This window comes from Morus notabilis, unplaced genomic scaffold, assembly GCF_000414095.1.
Source record: "Morus notabilis unplaced genomic scaffold, ASM41409v2 Scaffold109, whole genome shotgun sequence".
NCBI classification, from domain to species: domain Eukaryota; kingdom Viridiplantae; phylum Streptophyta; class Magnoliopsida; order Rosales; family Moraceae; genus Morus; species Morus notabilis.
The window spans coordinates 105,175-128,093 of record NW_010363046.1 but is presented as its reverse complement, the minus strand read 5'-3'; the positions used below and the strand labels follow the sequence as shown (position 1 = coordinate 128,093).

Here is a 22,919-nt window from a genome sequence, read left to right as displayed (position 1 = left end):
TGATATCAAAAGGAAAAATAACCTAATAATTAGCTCCCTTATATATATATATATATATCTATCTCCACCAAAGAATGTTTTGATTCTTACTCAGTGTAGATCCCTCCGTTAGACAAATAAAAAAAATCATGACAATTTAAAAAAAAAAAAATAAGGAAAAAACGTTTAAGATTTTTTCTAAAGTTGTTCCGTGACTGGTTTTCTATAGTTCTGTTTGAGAAGTAATAAATCTCTTTAGTTAGATATTTTAACATCCAAATGGTTTTTTTTTTTCAATTCAAAAAAATATAAATATGGTTGGATTGGTAGAATGGTAATTATACATAATTGTTTAGAAATCACCCCTACTTCTATGATAGTTCTATTTTTGTTTAAAATTTTTCGTTAATGTTTCATTCTTCAACGCCACCAATATAGTTTTGAGATCGAAGAACAATGCATTATAAAGGTCATAATTTTTGTAATTTTGTACTTAATCATAAATCGAAGTTGAGCATGTTCAAATCAAACTATTATATGATCTATACTACGACTTTAACTATTTCGAATAAATACATCAAACTATTCAAGGAAATTTCATAAATTGACAAGTCTTTCATTTACAAAGTTTACTATGTTAAGTTATCACAACTACGCTTCTTGTGCTTTACCGCTTATACATGCTAATTTTTTTATGTTGATTCCAACCGTATAAAATGGCGTAAATTACAACAAAGGATTCAGCAAAGTGCCCTTATAAACATTACAAAGAAACTCCTGCTACAGTACTTTTAAGATTGCAAATTTACAACCTCTAATATTTTATACCCAATCACACATCTGGATACGTGGAAGGACTCATGTTTTTTATATACAACCGGATATAACCGGTTTTTTCCTTTTTCCTTTTTCCCATTTATGGGTACAAAAGACGCTTTCTTATTATATAATATATTTTGAAATACTTGTGCTTTCAGAAATGAAATTGGGATATTTTAACGGTGCGTTTGAAATTATTTTTTAGATATTTTTGTATTTTTTTGAGATATAAAAATGAAAATAGTTTACAAATCGTGTTTGTTTAATAAAAATTTTAAAAACAGAAACAAAAATAAAAAAACAATGAAAATAAATTTTGTGAAGAAAATAAAAAAAAGTTGTTTTCTCTTTTGCATTTTCATTTTCTAGTATTTATCAACAAAATTATATTAAATAATTAATTATTAATTATTAATTATTTATATATTAATTAATATTTAATAAATATATATACTTAATAACTAATAAATAGATAGTAATTACTTAATAATTAATTAAATATTAATTTATTACTATTAAGCTTTTAAAACTATTAATAAAATAATATAGTAATTAATTATTTAGTTAAAGATTAACTATCAAAAATTAATTGTGTAACATATTAACAATAAAACAAGTAATAATAGGTTATTAATTAAAAAATAATTAATTAATATGTCAATCATATATTATGTTAATTATAATCTATTAATTAGTAAATAGTTGGTAAATAAAAAATAAATTATAATTACTCAATTAATAATTAATATTATATTATAATTATCAAATATGTAATATACTAATCAATAATAATTAATAATTAGTAATTAATCATTATAAACAGAATAATTACCAAAAATTGAGCATGTCATATATCAAATAATAGATTATTAAATAAACACTAGTAATTAATTAACTAATTATTTAATTATGTAACTAAAAATTAATAATTTAAGTAGTGAATGGAATGTTAATAAATTATGTATAAACTAATTATTTTTCTTAATATACTAATGAATTACTTATAATATAATAAATATGAGTACATTATTAACATATTAATTACTTATAATTAATTACTAATTACTATTTTTTAATTATTCAGCATATTAATTTATTATATATATAGTTTAATTACTAATGTACTCATTAGTGATAATTTATCCATTATTATTATATTATTAATATATTAATTTTTATTTGCTAAATAATTATCAATTATTAATTACTTAATATATTAATTTAAGATTATTAATTACATGTACTCAAAACAAACATAAATGTAACCAAACACGAGTTCACTTTTTTATCATACTCAAATCAATCTCTTGAAAGACCACCAAAAGTAATTTCAGAATCGATTCCAGAATGATTTTCAAAACAATCTATTTTTTTTTTGGTACCGAAAACAAAACCATTTTGAAAACATTAACAGACGGGCTGCCATTTTTCTATTTTTTCCACTGTCCCTCCAATCATTTTTTTAAAACACAACCCTCCAATTAATTTTTTATATGTTATTAATTGCTTATATCCATATTCATATTCATGTTACCAGATTATTATATATGTGCCTCTATTCACACACTATTTTTACTTTTAATATATCCTTTCTAAACACACAGTTATATAACTTTAAAAAGATTACACACCTTTATTATTTTAAAATTACCCTTAACTATTTGCATAAAATTATTATTTCTTTAAGACTTCATTTTTATTTTCACATCCTCCACTTCATTTTAATTAGGAACTTTAATATTTTCATTTTTCTAATGAACTTTAGTATTTTCATTTTTCTATCTCTATTTTTTATTGAAACATTGGGCATAAAATTTTTTAATACAAAAAGAAAATTCACTATTACATTTTCTAGAAAAATAAAGGACATTCAATAGAGAAAATTTACTATAACACTCCTAAATATCAACGTTAAAAAAAATGTAAATTTACGATTAAAAGTTTTCTATAGTAAATGTCCTTTATTTGTCTAAGAAAATGTATTAGTAAATTTTCTTATGCGTGAGAAAAGGCTTCATGCTTAAAGGTTCAATAAAAAAATAGAGAAATGATAATATTAAAGTCATGAACTAAAATGAAACGGAGGGTGTTGAATACAAATAAAGTGGTCAAGAATTAACAATCCTATGGAAATAGTTAAAAGATAGTTTTAGAACAATATAAGTGTGTAAAAAATAAATTTAATTATGTGTGATGTGTAATTAAAAAGGAAAATAGAAGTAAAAAATAGTGCGTAAATAAAACCACCCTCATTATTTTTACATGACATCATAAATAATTATTTCATAAACAATTAACATCAAGAAGACAGAAAATGGAGACTCGCTGGATGGACATTAGAGATTTACACCAATTACTCCCACTAAACGGAATAAGAATATGAGAGAATGAATGAAATGAGAAATATGAGGTTAAGGCGGCAAATTTCATTTAATTTTTCTTTTTTAGGAGTCTTAAAAGATTGCCTTTTCTTAAAAACTATGAGATTTTTTTTCCCCTGAATATAATACCTTGTTATCTTAGTCGCCAAGTCATTAGTTCACAATGTCATCCTGCATGACTGCCGAAGTCATTCACTAAGAGTATGTTTGGTAGGAAAGAAAAGTAGAAGAAAGGAAGAAGGTGAAGAGATTTTGGGAGGAAAAATAGAAATGTAGGTTGTTTGGTAGGAGAGAAAAGAGAAAGGAAGAGAAATTGAGTGAAAAATAATACATGTAGGCCCCACTATTTTTTTTCTTTCCACATGTGGACAGAAAATGGAATGGAAAATGGGGACAACTCATTAAAGTGAGCAAAGTTACTAAACTACCATTTTCTCCATCAACATCCAAGCAAAAAATTTAAGGGTATAAAAATACTTTACGAGGAAGATTTTTTCTTTCCTCCCAATTTAACTTCTAATACCAAACAAGTGAAGGTAAACTCATTTTCTTTCAATCTTCTCATACCAAACAACATAAAAGAAAATCAATTTCCTTTCCATCATTGCTATTTTCCATCACTTTCATATTTTCTTTCGATCATATTTTCTTTCCTTCCTACCAAACATAGCATAAGTGACCACCGGTTATCCGCTAAAGTTTGTCATGTTGAGGATTGTCACTGGAGTCAATTGTTGATGGGAAAATAGATAAATATTCTTTAAAAATGTACGAGTCTGGATTTCTACATTTTAATCTTGATTAATACTTTTTTTTAGTCAAATACCTAAACTAGTAAATGAGTATTAATAAAAAAATGAGGGATAAAAATTCAAACTCATATATTCTTAAAGGTAAATAATGTAATTTTCTCATTGTTTGTTTTGTTTTTGTGTTTTGTTGATATCAACGTGTAACAACGGTCGTCATTCTCAATGGAGTCACACACTGGATGAGGACTAGTCTCCTTTAGCACTGATCATAAAGTCACTCAATGGATGACCACAAGTCATCAATTGCCGAAATAAACAGGTAATCATCGGTCACCGCCAAAGGGTCTTATTGGAACCCGGATTACTTATAGCTAGTATATTTGAACCATTCATAGTCGACAAAGCGAACTTGGCTAGCATGTGAACAACGCCATTCTAGAACAAATAATGAAAGCTATAAAGTCTCACCACGAACCTGAACACAAAAATTTTGGTCCTTCATCCTTGGATATTAGATTGAAAAAAAAAAAAAAACTATTATTTATAGCAATAGTCCGGCATTACAAATCAACCCAAAGAATATTAGAAATAGTACTGGTAATTCTCCCTTCTTTTTCTTCATCTTTTTTTGAAATAATGCATGTGGAAAGTCAGATAGTGAATTACGCGGGCAAATTATTCATATTTGGTGTTTTTTGTTTAAGGTTCCTACTTCTTGGAGTAAACTTAGTGGAAACAATTTATTAGGAACTACACTATTTTGATATAGAGGTTGCGTTTGGTAGTGCTCTTAGAACTAAAAATCACTTCTCTAGCCATAAAAAACTGATAATAGTGTTTAGTTAAAACTATAAAAAGTGATTTTTAAAATTTTTTTGAAGAATCTACAACCAAAATAAGAAGCAGTCCAAAGACAACTTTGACTTTTAGATTGTGCGGGAATCAACATAGTACTATTAATGGTTATCAACAAAGTTATATTAAATAATTAATTATTAAGTACTAATTATATTATATATTAATTAAAATATTAATTTATTACTATTAAGTTTTTAATTTTGTTAATAAAATAATAAATAATATAGTATTTATTTATTTAAAGATTAATTGCCAAAAATTAATTATATAACATATTAACAATAAAACAAGTAATAACAGGTTATTAAATAAATAATTAATAAATAATATATCTATCATATGTTATGTTAATTATAATCTACTAATTAGTAAATAGTTGGTAAATAAAAAATAGATGGTAACTACTCAATTAATAATTAATATTAAATTATAATTATCAATATGTAATATATTAATCAATAATAATTAATAATTGATAATTAGTAATTAATCATTATAAAAAAAATAATTACTAAAAATTGATCATGTGATATATCAAATAATAAATTATTCAATAAACATTAGTAATCAATTAGCTAATTATTTAATTATGTAACTAAAAGTTAATAATTTAAATAGTAAAAAGAATATTAATAAATTATGTATATACTAATTATTTTTCTTAATACACTAATTAATTATTTATAATCTAATAAATATGAGTACATTACTAACATAATAATTATTTATAATTAATTACTAATTACTATTTTTAATTATTTAGCATATTAGTTAATTATATGTATAATTTAATTACTAATCTACTCATTAATGATAATTTATCAATTATTATTATATTATTAATATATTAATTTTCATTTGCTAAATAATTATCAATTATTAATTACTTTATATATTAATTTAAGATTATTAATTACAGTCATCTTAATTAGCTACATCAATTCAACCTCACAATTTACCAAACGCTGTTACACGGCTTTTGGAACTAGCAACACTTGTATAATTATAATTTACCAAACACTTCATTATTTTTTGTAACAGCTACATTTTCCTTCAACACAGTTAAAATTAATTTTTTTTCAAAATTTACAGCATTACCAAACTGGCTCGAAGTCACACAAGTTTGACTAAAGAGTATTCAGGAAAAAAAAGGAAACTAATTTTTAAAACCGATAAAACTGACCATCAACACTCTAAATTTGGAGCAAAAAGACAATTTTTCCAATTAAGGGGAAAATTTTATATAGTAGGATTTTGACTAAAAATTACAGCCTATAACTCAGATGTTATAATTTTAAAGTTGCAACATTTTAGGTGTATTGCATATATAATTATCTTTCAAATCAAAATTCAGAGAAGAGTGTCAAATAAATAATAACAGAGTACCAGATAAATTCAGAGAAGCATGGGAGCGTAATACCCTGCATCTTCTTGTTTTGCTTCAGCACCACAAAACCTGTAACTTCATGATTCCTAAACAAATAGTAAACGATAAATGAGACTCCGAAAAATCATCTAATACATACTACAGGCACCATGCGGAAAACATTATAGTCTGTTAGCTATTATAGTGTCTAATTTTTTTTTAAAAAAAATCTCTCAAAGATGACGTCTAAGTATCAAATACATACTACATGCACTATGCGGAAAGCACTGCATGGTGACGTTTTGTTTATAGGTTCAGAATCATGGTTCATAATTCTAATTTTTAAAATTTAAATTTTTTGTGAGAGAAAAACATTGTAGTAAACCAATAACCATAATCCTAAACTAAGTCAAAACCCTCGAAACAAACGGAGCATAAATAATTGTAAAGATTGGAAATGTGAGATGCCAACTTTTTTTTATCATGGATGACGTCTAGTTTATGCATCTCTTTAGACGATTTGTAATCATGTAATAATTCTTTCCTTATTCCCAAAATATTTGAGTCATGAATTCAAATATCGTATCCGTGAAGTTATTCTTCTAACACTTAAAGTCACACAAGTTTGACAAAAGAGTATTCAAGAAAAAAAAAAAACTAATTTTTAAGCCGATCAAACTGATAATTAAGACTCCAAATTTAGAGTGAAAAGTCGGAGTTTTTCCAATTTAAGGAAAAATTCTATAGTGAGAATTTGGCTAAAAGTTTCAGCGTATAACTCAGACGTTATAGTTTTAAAACTTCAACATTTAAGAAAAATAAATGTTCAAATATTCATTGACGCATTTTATCAAGCATCTAAGAGGCAACCTCAATGTCCCAACTCTATGTGCATAAAGAATTTTTATGTAAGATTAAAGAAATAATAGGAAAGAGAAGCAGGCGAGTATAATACCTTGCATCTTCTTCTTTTCCTTGAGCGCAACAAAATCTCTAACTTCATGATTCCTACATAATATAATTAAAAGAGATATTAAGATTAATAGCAAGTGTTAAGTAACATGTATGAACTAACTAAAAATCTGATTTGACTAATGAGACAATGAATAATTGACCAAAATTCCTCGTCGAAATGAAGCTATTATCAAAACAGGGAAAATTTTGTTATTTTTTCTCAACCAAAGTTGTCAAAAATGAAAAATCAAAGTAGAAATAAATACTCAATAGTTTCTTAATATCATATACCCGAGGACCATTTCCAAAGGGATCCACTGGCGTGGTGGATGTACACATCAAGACTAGGTCCACATCATTACAGAACGTGTAGTCTTAAACATGCTTGTAAAACTATTTGATTACGTAATTGAAAGAAAGGGGGAAAAAAAAAACAAAAAGATTGGAAATTTGAGACGCTAACTTGTTTTAATCATGGATCACGTCTAGTTTATATATTTCCTTAGACGATTTGTAATCATGTAATAATTTTTTCCTTTATCTCTAAAACATTTGAGTCATAAATTCAAACATCATATCCGTAAAGCTATTATTCTAACACTTGAAGTCACACAAATTTAACAAAAGAGTATTTAGGGAAAAAAAAAACTAATTTTTAAATTGATCAAACTGACAATCAACACTCTAAATTTGGAGTGAAAAGTCTGAGTTTTTTCAATTTAAGGGAAAATTTTATCATGGGATTTTGATTAAAATTTTCAACGTATAACTCAGACGTTATAGTTTTAAACTTTTAGCATTTAAGAAAAAGAAATGTTCAAATATTTATTGACGCATTTTATTAAGTAGCTAAGAAGCAACCTCAATGTCCCAACTCTATGGGCATATAGTCACCTAGGCGTTATGACTTTTCCACAGAATTCTTACCTAAATTTTAACGAAAATTAGAATCTTATATATGCAACGTAATCAATATAATAATTCCAGACAAGGAAGCATACTCCAAAGGAAACATAAAATTAAAAAAGAATTTTAGTGCAAAAATGCATTTATTTTACCCTTTTTATTTATGCAAGTGGCCTAGGTGTTAAACATTAAAACAACACGGACAGATCCTCAATATTCGACTCCAACTTTAGGCGCACATGTTTCAAATCAAATTCAGATAAGAGTACTAAATAGATAATAGGAGGGTCGTTCTTGACAGCAGCCGATTCCTCATCCTTAATCACATAATTAATCATTGGCATGCATATACCAACCCAACTCCAATCCTTTTCACAATCGAATCACAATTCTCATTTTGCGGCAAAAATCCAGACTTAAAATAGAATGATGCCTCTATTGCATCAGGATGTTCGTTGAACAAGTCACTGGGGCCGTATTGCACGAACACATGGTCCGAACTAATATCACTACTTGTGATTTTATCCTCCTCATCATCACGGTGGATCTCGAAATCACCACGATTGTTGACATATTTGTGGATTTGACCGCACTTGGTTTTAAGATGTAAGTCAGACGTAATTTCTACATACCGATAGTACTCGGAAGAATAGGAGCCTGCGCCTTCTGGGATTAGTGGAGCAAGAATGCAAATGGCAAAACCCATCAAATTGGAATTATGCCAACCATGGAGAAGCTTCATAGTTGTTGAAATCCTCTCATCTTGATGCCTGAACCACTTTGGAATTTCATTTCCCGGATAACATACTTTAATTGTATGACATGTTCCTTCCTACATCACCAGACACCAATATACATGAATAATAGTGTATTAATGTTGATTACTTCAATCTTCAAATTACTTCTCTTTTTTATATAAAAAATAAATAAATAAAAAAAGAAAGAAAGAGAGAGAGAGAGAGAGAATGAAAATACATACATACGTACCAATTTCAATTTATCAGCTCTGTATAAGACATCACTTAAAATGTTGCGTGCATTCCGTCCTAGTTTCCAGCACTTTCTGAACTCAAATGTAATGAAAGGGTGAGTCACATGCTGCGTGTTGAATCCACACCACCCCGAACTTGATATTGTCTCCAGAGAAGTACATCCACTTGCATTAAGAAGTCTGATAGACGATGGAAGTTGTGGCAAAGATCGAAGCTTCTTGCAATTTTCATTGTTGAGTGTGTCTAGCCGATGAAGTTGTCTGATGCTTGAAGGTATATTCTCAAAAGGGTTCCCGCTTAGATCTAACCAAGTTAACGAGGATAAAAGGCTCAGCCAAACTGGAATTTGTACTATATTGCAGTTACGTAGATCTAGCCGGTCGAAAGAGAACAATGAAAATTGTTTGACTTGGAAATGTTCAGGTTCCAAACACCCATGGCGGGACAAGAATTTTAAACAGCTTAAATAATAAATCAATTTTGAGACAAACTCGAGTTTTCTGCGCCAACTCATATCTTGACAACGGAGCCCAAAAAACTTTTCAATAATAATTGTGTTGTGGAACACTTGGATCCCTGTGAATTTTTTGAATCGTGAATCCCAAAGATCAAGGTGTTTAAGAGACTTCAACTTAAAAATGTTGGTTGGGAGACTCTCGAGCTTTTTGCATCCTCCAAGAACAAATTTATTTAGACAATCAAGACCCTCAATTGAAGATGAAGACACTTGTTCTATTGATGAGTCTTGCAAATTCAATATTTCTAGATTTCTCGGAAGACTTGCTTGAAGATGCTTGATATGTTGACAACCACTGAGGCTCAATTTCACAAGATTTTCAAGACACAATTGATAAGGGTGTATCTTTTATTCCAGTCTCATCTAAATTTAAGTATTTGATATTCCCCGATATCTTTGGGAGTGATTTAATCTTAACGTAGCCACATAGTGTAAGAGATCCAAAACATCCTTGGAAATTGAGGGGAGGAACTTCAACTAAATTTCTACAGCCCTCAAGATTAATACTTTCTAGTTTTGGAGCTCGAGATAGATCTGGAAGTTTGATCAGCTGCTTAAAATAACCAAGATTAATACACTTCAAATTTGCAAGGTTCTACAAGAAAAATAAAAGTAATTTTGTAAGCCCCGATAAATTCATGAATAAAAATGTGATTTTATGACAATTTGGATTATGAATTTCCCCTTTAGTACATGTCGTGATACTTTACTTGCAATAAGAGAATTATCATGTTATTTTATAATCAATTATGTAAGCATGTCTGAATAGGTGTGTTTTTAGTTCATGAATTTAAATTGTACATGAGATCTTTAGAATATAACTTTGTTAAAGATTTTTATCCCTGCTTAGTAATATTAAGTTAGAACGATTTATTAGGAATTCTAAATGTTCCAATTGATCCTAAAAGATCACGCATGGTAAAACCTCAAATGTCAAAATGATAAATGACATTAAGGTCTCGTTCACTTCGTAGATTCAAGTTTTTAGTTCAAGCTGAGATGTGATATTTTCTGAGAGCTTTTCACTGTAGCAGAAAAAGTTAGATGTGACATTTTCTGAGAGCTTTTTACTGTAGAAACCTATAACTGAAAACTCGAATCGGTGAAATGAACGAGGCCTAAGAATGCATAAAGTTCCATGAGTATTACCTAGGTTATTAAGTTATTTAATTCACAAGGATTAAATTCAATCCACAGCATGAATAAAGGAAGTTCCTAGCTAGGATATCCGTAAACACATATGGCATGTTTACCTACGCGTAATCGGAATGAATATAAATCGGAGTGGACAGGATTCAGAGTGGGTAGGATTCGGAGTGAGGAATCGGAGTCAGAATAAGCTGTTTACTTAGTAATAGGATTCGGAATCGGAGTCATTCCAAATCTCATTCATACGTTTACTTACACTCAGAATCAGAATAAAAAAGTGTAAAAGTATTAATAAACCCTTTAAATCAATTTGATATTTTCAATTTAAAAAATATATTGTGTACTTATTATATTAAAATTAATCGATATTAAAATATTTAGCATAATAATTGGGTACTAAAATAATAAATATAAATTGTACAACTATTTAAAATATAAAAATAAATTTTAAAAAATTAAATAAAATAAATAAAAATAAAAAATAGTGTTAAAAAATAAAATATATTATTAATTTATTAAAAAATAAAGTACATATTTATTATATTAAAGTTAACAATAATTATGCTAATATTATAATATTAGACAAATAAAATAATAAATATATATTGCATTTATTATTTTTTGAATTTTAGTTTTAATTGTGTATTTATAAGTAAAATAAGGGTATAATAGTAAATTGATATTAATATTAGGAATAAGAGTCTTAATCCCAAGGGGGTGTATGGGAATGCCAATCCCATTCCTCAATCCCAAATTTTAGTGGGACCCATCAATCTCACTCCAATTTCAGGATAAAAAAAAAGTAAATAAACATGAGATTGACTCCCATTTCCCACTTCCATTCTTCAATCCTGGTAAGTAAACATGCCAATAAAGTAGACGAACTTTCTCAGTAATGCAAATCATACCATAAGATTCCAACTCAAGCCAAGTCCAAGGTTTGATTTAAAGTGACTGTCAGGTAGTCAATTTTGTCTGTGTAGATTTTTATCAGATATGATTTACACTAATTTATGTTATGTTGGTCTACTCGTCAAAATAGTTGAATTCCAACTTTTGAATTTTCTTGGACTTACAAACTAGTGGTCCAAAAACTCGGGTCGTTACAAATTTAGTAAGTAATTATTATTTTTTTAAATAAAAAACAATTGGTAATCATAAACATTTAATACATGATATTCAACTTATTAATTAATATTATAGCATACCTGTACACCACTCCAAAGTTGCTTAAGTTCGCTACAGGGCATGTCAAGTTCAACAAGATTTTTCCCCTTATAGTTTGATGGCAAAGATTTTAATGGGCAATTATACCAGCAAAGATATCTTAGGGAAGGAGGAAGAAACTGCAGACCTTGAGTAAGATATACTTTAAATTTATGATGATAGGAATGATTTGCAATGTATATCTTGAGCAATCTCAGTCTATGCATCTTGTTGAAAACCGTAGGTTCCAAGTGTAGATCATCATTAATCTTGGACGTATCAAGGTATATTCCTTCGATTTCTCCGGTTCCCTAGGAATTTAAATAAATGATAAATGAGAATATGAGTTATGAAAAATAAAAAGGAACAGTTCCTAAAACTAATTACGTATAGAGAGAGAGAGCGAGAGAGAGATATGTTGTTCTATAGTCGCTTAGAATTTGATACTCACTCCGTTGTTTTCTAGAACATTATAGACGTCCTAAGGAATCCACAACCGGCTACGCTGACCAGGATCTTTAATAGATTGTTGGCGAACAATTTCCCAACCCATCTCTTGTATCAAATCATGCATCCAAACTCCACCGTCATTAATGGTAATGAGAGACTTGTTTATGAGAACTTCAATCCCCGAACTTGCAAACAAATCACAATTATCTAGTATGCTCTCTATAAAATCTCTTCTCTCCCATTTAAGAAAACATGCAATATCAAGGAAAATATCCCGCTCCTTATCATCTAGCCCATCATAATTTATTTTCAACACCTTTTGAATGCCTGAATTGGGAATTATTTTTAGTTTATTCCATGTGTGTTCCCAATATTCTACGGTTTGAGAATGAAGGGAGGAACCTAAAATTTTAAGAGCAAGCGGATTGCCTCCAGTATAAGTTACTATTGCTTCCAACAATTCAATAAAACGTGTTATGGAGGGCTTTGTTTTAAAGGCATTCAAATAAAAGAGTTCAAGTGCTTTCTCGAAATCTAATGGCTTAACTTGGTGTATTTCGTCGGCATCCTTTTTAAGAAGTTGTGCATCTCTAGTAGTTATGATGACTTTACTTCCTGGGCCAAACCAACTGACATCTCTTAACAAACAGTCCAGCTGCCTTATATCATCAACATCATCAAGAACAATGAGCATCGTTTTATTGTGGAGCCTATTTCTCACAAAGCTGTTGATTGAACTTTCTAGATAAGGCAGTCCATGGTTTTTTGAATTTTCCCTAACATTCTCAAGAAAGCAGCAATTTTCAAATCGATATGAGAATCGATTGAAAATTTCAATGGCAAGAGTAGTCTTGCCGATACCACCAAGCCCCCAAAGGCCTATGACACGAGGATTTGGTAATCCAAAGCATAACAAGGATTCAATTTCCTCAAGTTGTTGATCTATTCACACAAGGCCCTTTGTATTAATATTAATTTGTGGCAATCGTTTAAATTTCCTCAATACATCTTTCAGAATCTTCTCAATTAATTCCGACTCATACCTAATATAAATAGAAGAGAAATAAATTAATACAAAAGAAACATATTACAAAATTAACAAAGAAAAAGCATGACAAATGAAGCATCTACATCTCCATCTAGTGAAACTTTCTAATTAAGACGTTTTTTTGTTTTTGTTTTTTTGTTTTTTTTCAAACATGATTTTGTGAAGAGAGAGAGAGAGGACAACCAGTCAAAGCATAGTTCAATTTAACAAAAAGGAAAGAAACGAAAAGAAGCAATCACTCACTCATCTTGTGAATGAAAGCCATATAGATCAGCTGCAGCAATCAAAGCATTTCTCCACTCCTTCACTTTGTTCGGCTCAAAACGTTTTTCGTGTGCAGCAAAGGCAATAGCATAACTCCCCTTCTGTTTCCTAATATCCGAAGGATCCATGTTGTAAAAGACGGGTAAAACAATCTGACCTCTTTCATTCTTGCATTTGAGAATGTGCACGAGCTCATTCAAGCACCATCTAGAAGAAGCATACTCTTTTGAGAAGACGACTATTGAAATCTTCGATTCCTCAATTGCTCTCGAAAGTGCAGGTGAAATTTCATCTCCTCTCTCGAGATTCTGATCATCTATGTGGGTTCGAATGTGTTTCCGGCATAAGGCAGAGTAAAGATGACTAGTAAAGTTCTTACGAGTGTCCTCTCTGAAACTGATGAAGACTTCATTGTCGATAAAGAATGAAGAAGCAACAATGGCCATATCCTTGGGAGGAAAAGAATGAGAATTTCTTCGCTCTTCTGTTGTGGAAGAAAGAAAGAAAGATGAATATTGTTTAAATGTAGAACTGCGTGACCAAGTGGTTTAGCAATTTCCTGGAAGGCAGAAAGAAGAAGAAGACCATCTTAAGTCAAAAGAAGAAGAACAAAGGTAGGTGTGGGTCTTTAAATTATTATTTTTATTATTAGTAGTGTTGTTTTATTTTTATTTTTTCTTTTGTTACTGTAATGAAAAAATCTCTCCTCTTGCCCTTACTATTTTGGGTTCTTCAAAATTGCAACACGCTAGAGCCAGTTTAGTACATATATATGTGTGTGTATGGGAACAAAAGAAAGAAAAATGCTTAAGACACCACCATATAATAAAATGTGGGCTCCACTTATAAGTCTCACGTTGCGAGATCCATTTTTTTTAGATGATGGTGTTTAGCACCGATAGTACCTTATAGCATTGCTCGAAAAAGCATCAAAAGACGGGGAATTCAAGGCTTAACTTTTCAATGGAGCATCATTTCTACATATCAAAATTTTCATACGACCTGTCAGCAAAAATGCACGGAAAAAGAAGAAGGAAAGAAATTACAACGCAAAGGCCTTACCTGAGACAAGGGCATATGTGGCTTACAAAGAGTGGAAAACTTTGAACTTACACTTGCTTATGCTTTGCACACTATCATGAATCTTTATGCATCCATCTACAAGGTATGACCGAAGCCTCTTTGTTTCATTAGCCTTAATCACGTTTTAAGTAATACAGATGTCATGTCTATGTGATCATTGAAGAATATTAGAATTTTATGTGGTAAAAAATAAAACTAAAATCTTATTGGTCAGTTTTAAAGAAGATACTACCTACCGATAAGTAAATATTCGAGTAACCATTAAAATTATATGTGTGTGTGTCAGTGAAGAGTTTTACCTATAGGATTTTATGAATCTCATAAAAAAGACCAAATACATGGAAATGGTTTCGACTTTCAAGCCCATTCCAAGGGTCAACCATAGCTAGTGAGAATCACAAGCAACCAAAAAAAAAAAAAAAGGAAAGAAAGAAAGGCATAAAGATTAACAAGGACATTGATAATTCTAGAAACTCCATTTTGAATCGTCATATTAAGTTGTTGTTAATGTTATATGTAATGTTTTATTTTGATGTGATTGTGATCAGATACAATAACGTATTATAAATTAATACAAAAGAAGCATTACAAAATTAACAAAGAAAAAGCTTGACAAACGAAGCATCTACATCTCCATCTAGTGAAACTTTCTAATTAAGACTTTTTTTTTTCAAATTACATTCCGGAACCCAAATAATCAGACATGATTTTGTGATTCTACTCAAAGAGAGAGAGGCCAACCAGTCAAAGCATAGTTTAATTTAACCAAAAAAAAAAAAAAAAGTAAAAGAAAAGAAGCAATCACTCACTCATCTTGTAAAATTAAAGCTAGAAAGATCAGCTGCATTAGACAATAGTCTACAGCTAGATGGGAACATTTATTAAAATAGTTTAGATGAATGAGACTGAGAGATTGGCTCTAGCAACACCTACTAGATACTTAAAATCTTTGTTTATATTGCATAAAAATTCAATTTTTGGGGGAGAAATATAAATTTCTATCCGGTGTCCATTACAAATTAGGAATATCAATTGAGGTTATGTCACGCCCGAAAATAAGAGTTAGTGACGTGGAGGGTCGTTTAGAAGTTAAACATGATTAAGAAAGTAATTAAACATTTAAAAACATAATAATCAAAATCAAAAGTAAAATATTAAAGAAATTTCTAAACAAACCCCACATTTTACTGAAATTAGTTTACATGAAAATGATGGGGACTTTTCACACTTTTCCGAAAAACAAGTCCTAAACTAAGCCTCTGGAATCATTCAGGGTTCATCTACAAGATATACAATATTGTACATACATGAACATACAAATAACATTACAGACATCAACCACAGTCTCGATATTCGAAGTTTACAGTCTAAGAATTTACAGTCCTTACATTTTCGACAAGGATGAAAGAGTGCAATGTCCTCACTTGATCAGACGGTAGCAACAAATTTATCTACTCAGCGCTGCTTCTAGCGTCGCCTGGGAGGGGTTTAATATTTATAGAAGCAAACAAAACATGAGCATAAGGTTCAGTAGGATGTATTTTGTTGAAATGAACCTTATAAACAAGTAAATAAATGAATAAGTAAATAAATATATTCAATTCCAACATAACAGCCAGAACCTAACATCCATTTTTCTGAAAGGAAGTATAAACTTTAAATTCCGTATTACAGGCATCAACAAGTAATTTATACTATGATAAATTACTTACACAATCACAAGCACAAACCTTAACACCATCGTAGTGGCCCAGTCCGGATTACGGGTTCTGCCCCCGAGGATACTCGTTGCATATCTTTTCTAGGCCATCAGCAGGTTTACCAGTTCGCATGATACCTTATCTTAAGAAATCGTTCATTAAAACTCTGAAATAGTTCTTTATAATTCCAATAGCTAAATTCAACCTACTGTGTTAAAATGTGTTTCTTTCGCAAACACGTCATTTTTTAAAACATTTGCAAGGTCAAAACTCTTTAAAACATGCTGTCAAAGAAAATGACAAGAAATCCTACCTGTCAGTTGCCAAACCTGTGGCTAGTCTCTCGTTACTTTAGCTTCCGCTTCCTTCAAAACCTTAATATTCAATCTTCTCCACTAGCTTTATCACAAAAGCAATGTCTTAGGATACATTTTTCATTCCGGCTTATTGGTTTGGTTTTCTATCTAATTCCGGCTTAAAAATTAAAATTCAATTTATTAGTTTGGTTTCCTATCTAATTCCGGCTTAAAAATAAGTTTTTGAAGAAATTTCGACAGTATACCGACATAAATAGGAAAAATATCAAACCTGCAATTCAAGTTCAATTTCACAATAAATTCTCCAGAAATCATCAAAAGCAGTTTCCAATCAATTCAATAAGTCTAATAACTGAAAATCCTTAAATTCAATTCAATTTTAACAACAATTGTTCAATTTCAAACCCTAACACAAAATTATTCAAATCTAACCAAAATCTCAAATTCTCAAATCAATAATTCAATTTTAAGTATGAGTTTTCAAGAAATTTTTACCACAAAATGATTAAAGCTCGCTTCTCTTTATTTCTCTCTGTTTTTTTTTTTAGTGTCTCCGCCGTACAACCGAGAGAGAGGGGAAGAGAGCCCGGAGAGAGAAGGCCGGCGGGAGAGAGAGAGTCCGGAGAGGAAGTGGCCGGCGTGGAAGGAATAAAAAAGAAGAGAGAGAGAGAGAGGTGTGCTGCCGTGAGAACCAGAGGAGAGAGAGGGGAAAAAGAAAAAGAAAGAGAGGCTGAGAGAGTTCTGGGCAGCCATGGCCCGTGGGAAGGAAGGGAAGGAAAAAGAAAGGCTGAGAGAGGAAGTGGCCCACGGGGAAGCGTGGGAAGGAAAAAGAAAAAAAAAAAAAAAAAAAAAAAAGAAAGAAAGAAAAGAAAAGGAAAAGAAAGAAAAAAGAAAAAAGAAAAAAAATTGAAAAAAGTAAAGGGAAATATATTAAGGTCTCGTTCATTTAATCGATTCGAGTTTTCTGTTTTAGGTTTTTACAGTAAAAAAATTCTTATAAAATGTCACATCTAACTTTTTCTGCTACAGTGAAAAGCTTTCAAAAAATGTTACATCTCAGTCTGAATTAAAAACTCGAATCTGCGAAGTGAACGAGGTCTAAAATTAAGTGTATTTTTAAAAAATTTTAGAGTGCAATTATAAGTACTAAAAATAATTAAAAATTCTTTAATTAATTGAGAAAATTAAATTAAATATATTAATAACTCATAATTTAATATAATTAAATATGTTTAATTTTAAAGGATGTTACAAATTATATTTGGTTGAATGGAAAAGCTCGAAAATCTAACTTACCAAAGACTTTCTTGTTAAAACTTGTGTGCATGTGTGAGAAAGGTCCAAATTTTCAAAACGAATCTTTAAAAAAAAATATGGACAATTAAAAACGAAGAATACACAAAATAGTAATTCCACATGTAAACTTCAAACCGATATGCGCTGCACCATTTTCAATATCTCTTTCAGTTTTCATATTCTTTTCTTGTTGTTGCTGAGACGCCTTTTACACTTTTTCCTTTCAAAATACCTTTAAAGAAAAGAAGGCAGAAACAAATTATTTGTTGATTAGAAGTTAAACTTAATTAAGTTACAAGAAAAGTTAATGCAGTACGCCTTATTACTCTTCTCCGATGGATAGGAACCTTAAAGGGTTAAAAAAAATTAATATTTTTGCTTCTTGTAAAAGCATTTGCAAGAATTTTTAGCTCTTCGATTGAACTAAAACATTTTATAATTTGAATTTCATAATAAATAACATTAAAAAATTAAAAATAAGAGTAGTTATATGTGGAATGCTCACTTAAAAAAATCCCCAGGATAAAGATTTTACAAATATTTGATTAAATTAAAATTATTTTCAATATAACCTTTCATGAGAAATATGTTAATTTTAGTGTAATTAGAGTTTATAATTAAATTTTTAATTAATTATAGTTAAGAAATATGTTATAATCATATTCATATTTTTTTAATAATTATATTGCATTTTAAAAATTCATTTAATAAATTTTCTATCCCCTGGTGTTTCTAGAAAAGGAAATGTCAGGTAAATATTATGAAATAAGTTTTGATCCTATGTATAGGAATTTCGTAAAAATTCCATTCGAAAAAGAGAAAGTTTGAAATAATTGGCATATCCAAATTAGTGTACTCGCTGATAGAATGCCACATCAATAAATTCATTAAGTATATAGATATAAGTGATCAGAAAGGGTATTTTGAGTAAATTTTTATAAATGAGAGGTGTTTTGAATAATTTTAAACAATCAGATATATGTCCATATTTCGAGAGGCGAATAACACAATTTTGACTTAATCTTAGATTTCAATAAATAATAAATGTTGTTTAGCCAGATCCTTATGTTTTGCAGTTAAAATGTGTTCTTTTCCTTTTACTTATGTTTTTTACATCTATTACTTGTCAGTCTCTTGTCAATCAAACATAAGATTATTGTTCTTTCTTCTATTTTCTTTTAAAAAATAGTCGGGGAAACTCTATACAAAAGCGTCACGGCATAAATTTTGACCAAATCATTATTAATATTTTTTTCCTAAATCATTAGTTAATAAAATAGAATTTGCAGTCACTAAAAAGATGTCATATGGCACCTTCAAAAAAAAAAAAAAAAAAAAAAAAAAAAAAAAAAAAGATCACATATGGCCAATTCCCCCCTTGGTGATACTGCATGCAGCTCAGGAAGGGACTAACTTTATGGTTTGTCATAATTTTATGTAGGTCAATATTTATATCATTTTAAATAATTATGTATTATAATAGTATTTTATTTTATTTTTATTAATTAAATGTTAATTATATATTTTTGAGTGAAGTGATATAAATAATATTTTTTTTACCATTTTGAGTAATATTTTTTATTCTTTCTCTATAATTTGGTCAGATTTTGTTTGGTCAATTTCACTTTTTTATTTTAAATAGAAAATAGAATATGTTCATATGAATGTGAGGAGTCTATCTCCATTTGATCTGTTAATGGAGCATCTTGGTCTTCACTATTAATCTGAACAGAACTTATTTATTAACTATCTCAAAAAAAAAAAATCAGAATCCAACACGTTAAATGGTTGACACCATTTATCTGTCTAATCCATTCAAATGACTATGAAATACATAATCACGACTCATTTTATTAGAATTACATATCTCGTTCATTTCACCGATTCAAAACTAAAATTTGAGTTTTACTACAGTAAAAAACTCTCAAAAATAGTTATATTTAACTTTTTTACTACAGTAAAAAATTCTCACATAAAGTCACATCTCAACTCAAATTAAAAACTCGAATCAACGAATTAAACGTGCCCATAATATGTCGAAATCTATCAAGAAAAGGAAATGACATAATAGACAATACGAAGGGCCATTTTTTAGTGTTAGCGTGCCAAACTTTTAATTTCTGCTAACTAAAGGACCAGTTACATAATAAATGAATGTACTAAATTATAAATAGTGAACTTTACAAGGACATGTCAGATAAAATATTATTTGCTCACCATTTGAGGTCCGTTTAGTTTGTTGATTTGAGTTTTTAATTTGAGTTTAGATGTGACTTTATATGAGAGCTTTTTACTGTAGTAAAAAAGTTAAATGTAACTATTTGTTAAAATTTTTTACTGTAATAAAATTCAAATTTTAAACTCAAATCGGTAAAATAAATGAAACTTCGATTGTTACAGGGAATTAGGACAATGTTATAATGACATTTTTACAAATATAAAAATAAAAAACAAAAATCAGATTACTAGGACAATGTTATAATGACATTTTTACAAAAATAAAAATAAAAAACAAAAATCAGATTACTGTAAAAGTAGCACGCAAAATGACATGAAACGCTTAGGTCAACTATAAAATTACATATAAACCATCGAAATAGTATCTTCGCAACCCATTACAACCGGTTGCAAACAATCATCCACCAACTTTGTATGTCAGACAAACTTCTACCCTCTCTGACAGTGTACACCTGACGTGTCGCCGGACCGGTTCGTCCGCGGAACTTAGACAGGCCCTAATATATAAAATGTAAAAACTATAGATAGATATATATATATATATATATATATATATTTATAGGCAAGGTCTCTGATCAGGCACTTGGAAAATGCCTGATCAGAACGGTACTTGTATATTTTTGTATAAAATGTGTATATTTACAGTAAGTTGTATATATTTACACGTAAGTTGTGTATATTTACATGACACTTGTATAATTGTGTAATCGTGTATATTAACATGTAAATCGTGTATATATTTAACATGAAATACAATAAATCAGTCAATATACATATTTTCATGCTATGTGTTCACTAATTGCTATAAAAAAACATATTTTGAGGATTAATATACATTGTCATTTCTTATAACTTAACATACATGATTTATATGTAAATATACACGATTTACATGTAAATATACACGATTGCACAATTATACAAGTTTTATGTAAATATACACAACTTACCTATAAATATACACAACTTACTGTAAATATACATACATCATACAAAAATGTACAAGTGTCGCTCTGGTCAGGCACTTTCTAAGTACTTGACTAGAAACCTTGTCTATATATATATATATATAGGAATGGTCTCCAGTCCGGTATGCAGACTGGAACGACACTTGTACATTTCTCTATAAAATATGTACATTTCTTCTTTAGAATGTGTACATTTCTTCTTTAGAATGTGTACATATTGTATATTTTACTATAAAAGGAAATGTACATCTTTTAAGAAAAAATATACACATTCTAAAGAAAAAATATACATATTTTACAGAGACATGTACAAGTTCCAGTGCCAGAGTAGAGACTTTGCCTATATATATATATATTCAACTATTTCAAAAGAAAAAAAACATATATATATAACATTTTAAATTAAAAAAGTACTTGTAAGCTTAAAAACTTGAAAATTTTTTTTTTTTTTTTTTTTGCGGAATGAAATTACTTTCACTAATGAATGCTTTCGTTTCATAGAGCTTTGTAGTTGGAGATGAATGCTATACTTCGAACTAAAGTTTATTATCTTCTACAAGTAATTGTTTCTATTTATTTTCAAAGTATCACCTAATTAGCTAAACTGGGAGAAAATTTTCCACGGAAAAAAAAAAAGATTTGGCTAGCAACATATGTCAATAAACCTTGCAGTGAAAAAAAAAATTAAACATGAAGAACAATATTTTACAAATAAATTCTTTTATAATACGTAAATATTGCTTATATATGTTGGTAATTATTACATATGAACTGTGCTGAAACTTTAGACGGGCCGCCCGTGACCACCGAAAAGTCTGAATTTTTGCCCGATGACTGAACCCGAAATGCCCAAAAATTCAGGTTCCCGACCCGACCTGAACATTGCCCATGGACGGGCTTCGGGCAGAGGATGCCTGTCCGTGCCTGGTCGGGCTGCCCAATGCCTGACCGGCTGTCCGATTTTTTTTTTATATTATATTTTTATGTTGTTGAAAGAAGTATTTGTATAATTACAATGTGTATATTACAATTTGAAATATGAAATGAACACTGAACACATGAACGAACTATATAAAAAAAATTACTTCTTCATTGATTTTTAAATTTGTAATTCATGATTGTCTCATTAAAAACCTTACCAAGAAAAACCCAATTGGGATAAAAACTTAATAAGGAAAAAAGAGTGCAATCATTGTGGGACGAATTACCAATTTGATGAACTTACAAAGTCTATACAAGATTACAATAAACACTATACAAATTAGGAATTACAAAGTAAATAAATATTTACAAAGAAATTATCAAGATCAAGCAGAAGGATCATCTTGAAAATTAAAAGTTAATCTATTAAATTCATCGATCCATTCTTAGTTTGCTGGTGAGATTATATCGTGTAAGCGTTGGTCGGAACGGTCTCAATCATTGATGCACACCAAAGCTTCAACAATATCCTGCTGCAATGCGTTTCTCCGTTCTTCAAGTATTCGGCCGGTTGTACTGAATGTTTGTTCGGCTGCAATAGTGGAGACCGGGATTGAAAAAATATCCATTGCCAGTCGTGTTAGGATCGACCAAATTAATGCTCGTGCCCTACACCACTCAACCAAATCAAACACCTCACTACTGTCTACAACTAAGCCCTCACTCAAGTACGCCATTAACTCGTTGAATCCGCC

General features: G+C 29.4%; 1 protein-coding gene across 4 annotated transcripts; it reads right to left on the bottom strand.

Annotated features, from left to right (window-relative positions):
- Positions 1–6,209: 6,209 nt before the first annotated feature.
- LOC21410781 (TMV resistance protein N) lies at positions 6,210–17,517 on the bottom strand. 4 transcript variants are annotated; one of them, XM_024169095.1, is made up of 9 exons: positions 17,237–17,517; positions 16,738–16,823; positions 16,455–16,566; positions 16,113–16,201; positions 14,704–14,836; positions 14,547–14,618; positions 13,621–14,200; positions 7,111–7,163; positions 6,210–6,262 (listed from the first exon to the last, which is right to left on the bottom strand). In XM_024169095.1, exons 7-9 carry the CDS (start codon positions 14,085–14,087, stop codon positions 6,231–6,233), a joined length of 552 nt encoding a protein of 183 aa, XP_024024863.1. In that variant the 5' UTR covers positions 14,088–14,200; positions 14,547–14,618; positions 14,704–14,836; positions 16,113–16,201; positions 16,455–16,566; positions 16,738–16,823; positions 17,237–17,517; the 3' UTR covers positions 6,210–6,230. The 4 variants fall into 4 exon arrangements, 2 of the variants coding, with proteins under 2 accessions (XP_024024863.1, XP_024024862.1); XR_002902650.1 differs by lacking the exons at positions 6,210–6,262; positions 7,111–7,163 and having other exon boundaries at positions 14,088–14,200; positions 14,704–14,799; XR_002902651.1 differs by lacking the exons at positions 6,210–6,262; positions 7,111–7,163 and having other exon boundaries at positions 14,088–14,200; positions 16,455–16,561.
- Between the last annotated feature and the right edge of the window lie 5,402 nt (positions 17,518–22,919).

Bases quoted from the DNA above. Each gene is read 5' to 3' on its own strand.
- LOC21410781 (XM_024169094.1), bottom strand. From the start codon at position 13,642: ATGGCTTTCATTCACAAGATGA. The intron at 9,311-13,620 runs GTGAGTGATTGC...TAACTTGGTTAG, and splicing joins GGCTTTCATTCACAAGATGA to ATCTAAGCGGGAACCCTTTT. The intron at 8,848-9,002 runs GTACGTATGTAT...CTGGTGATGTAG, and splicing joins GAGCTGATAAATTGAAATTG to GAAGGAACATGTCATACAAT.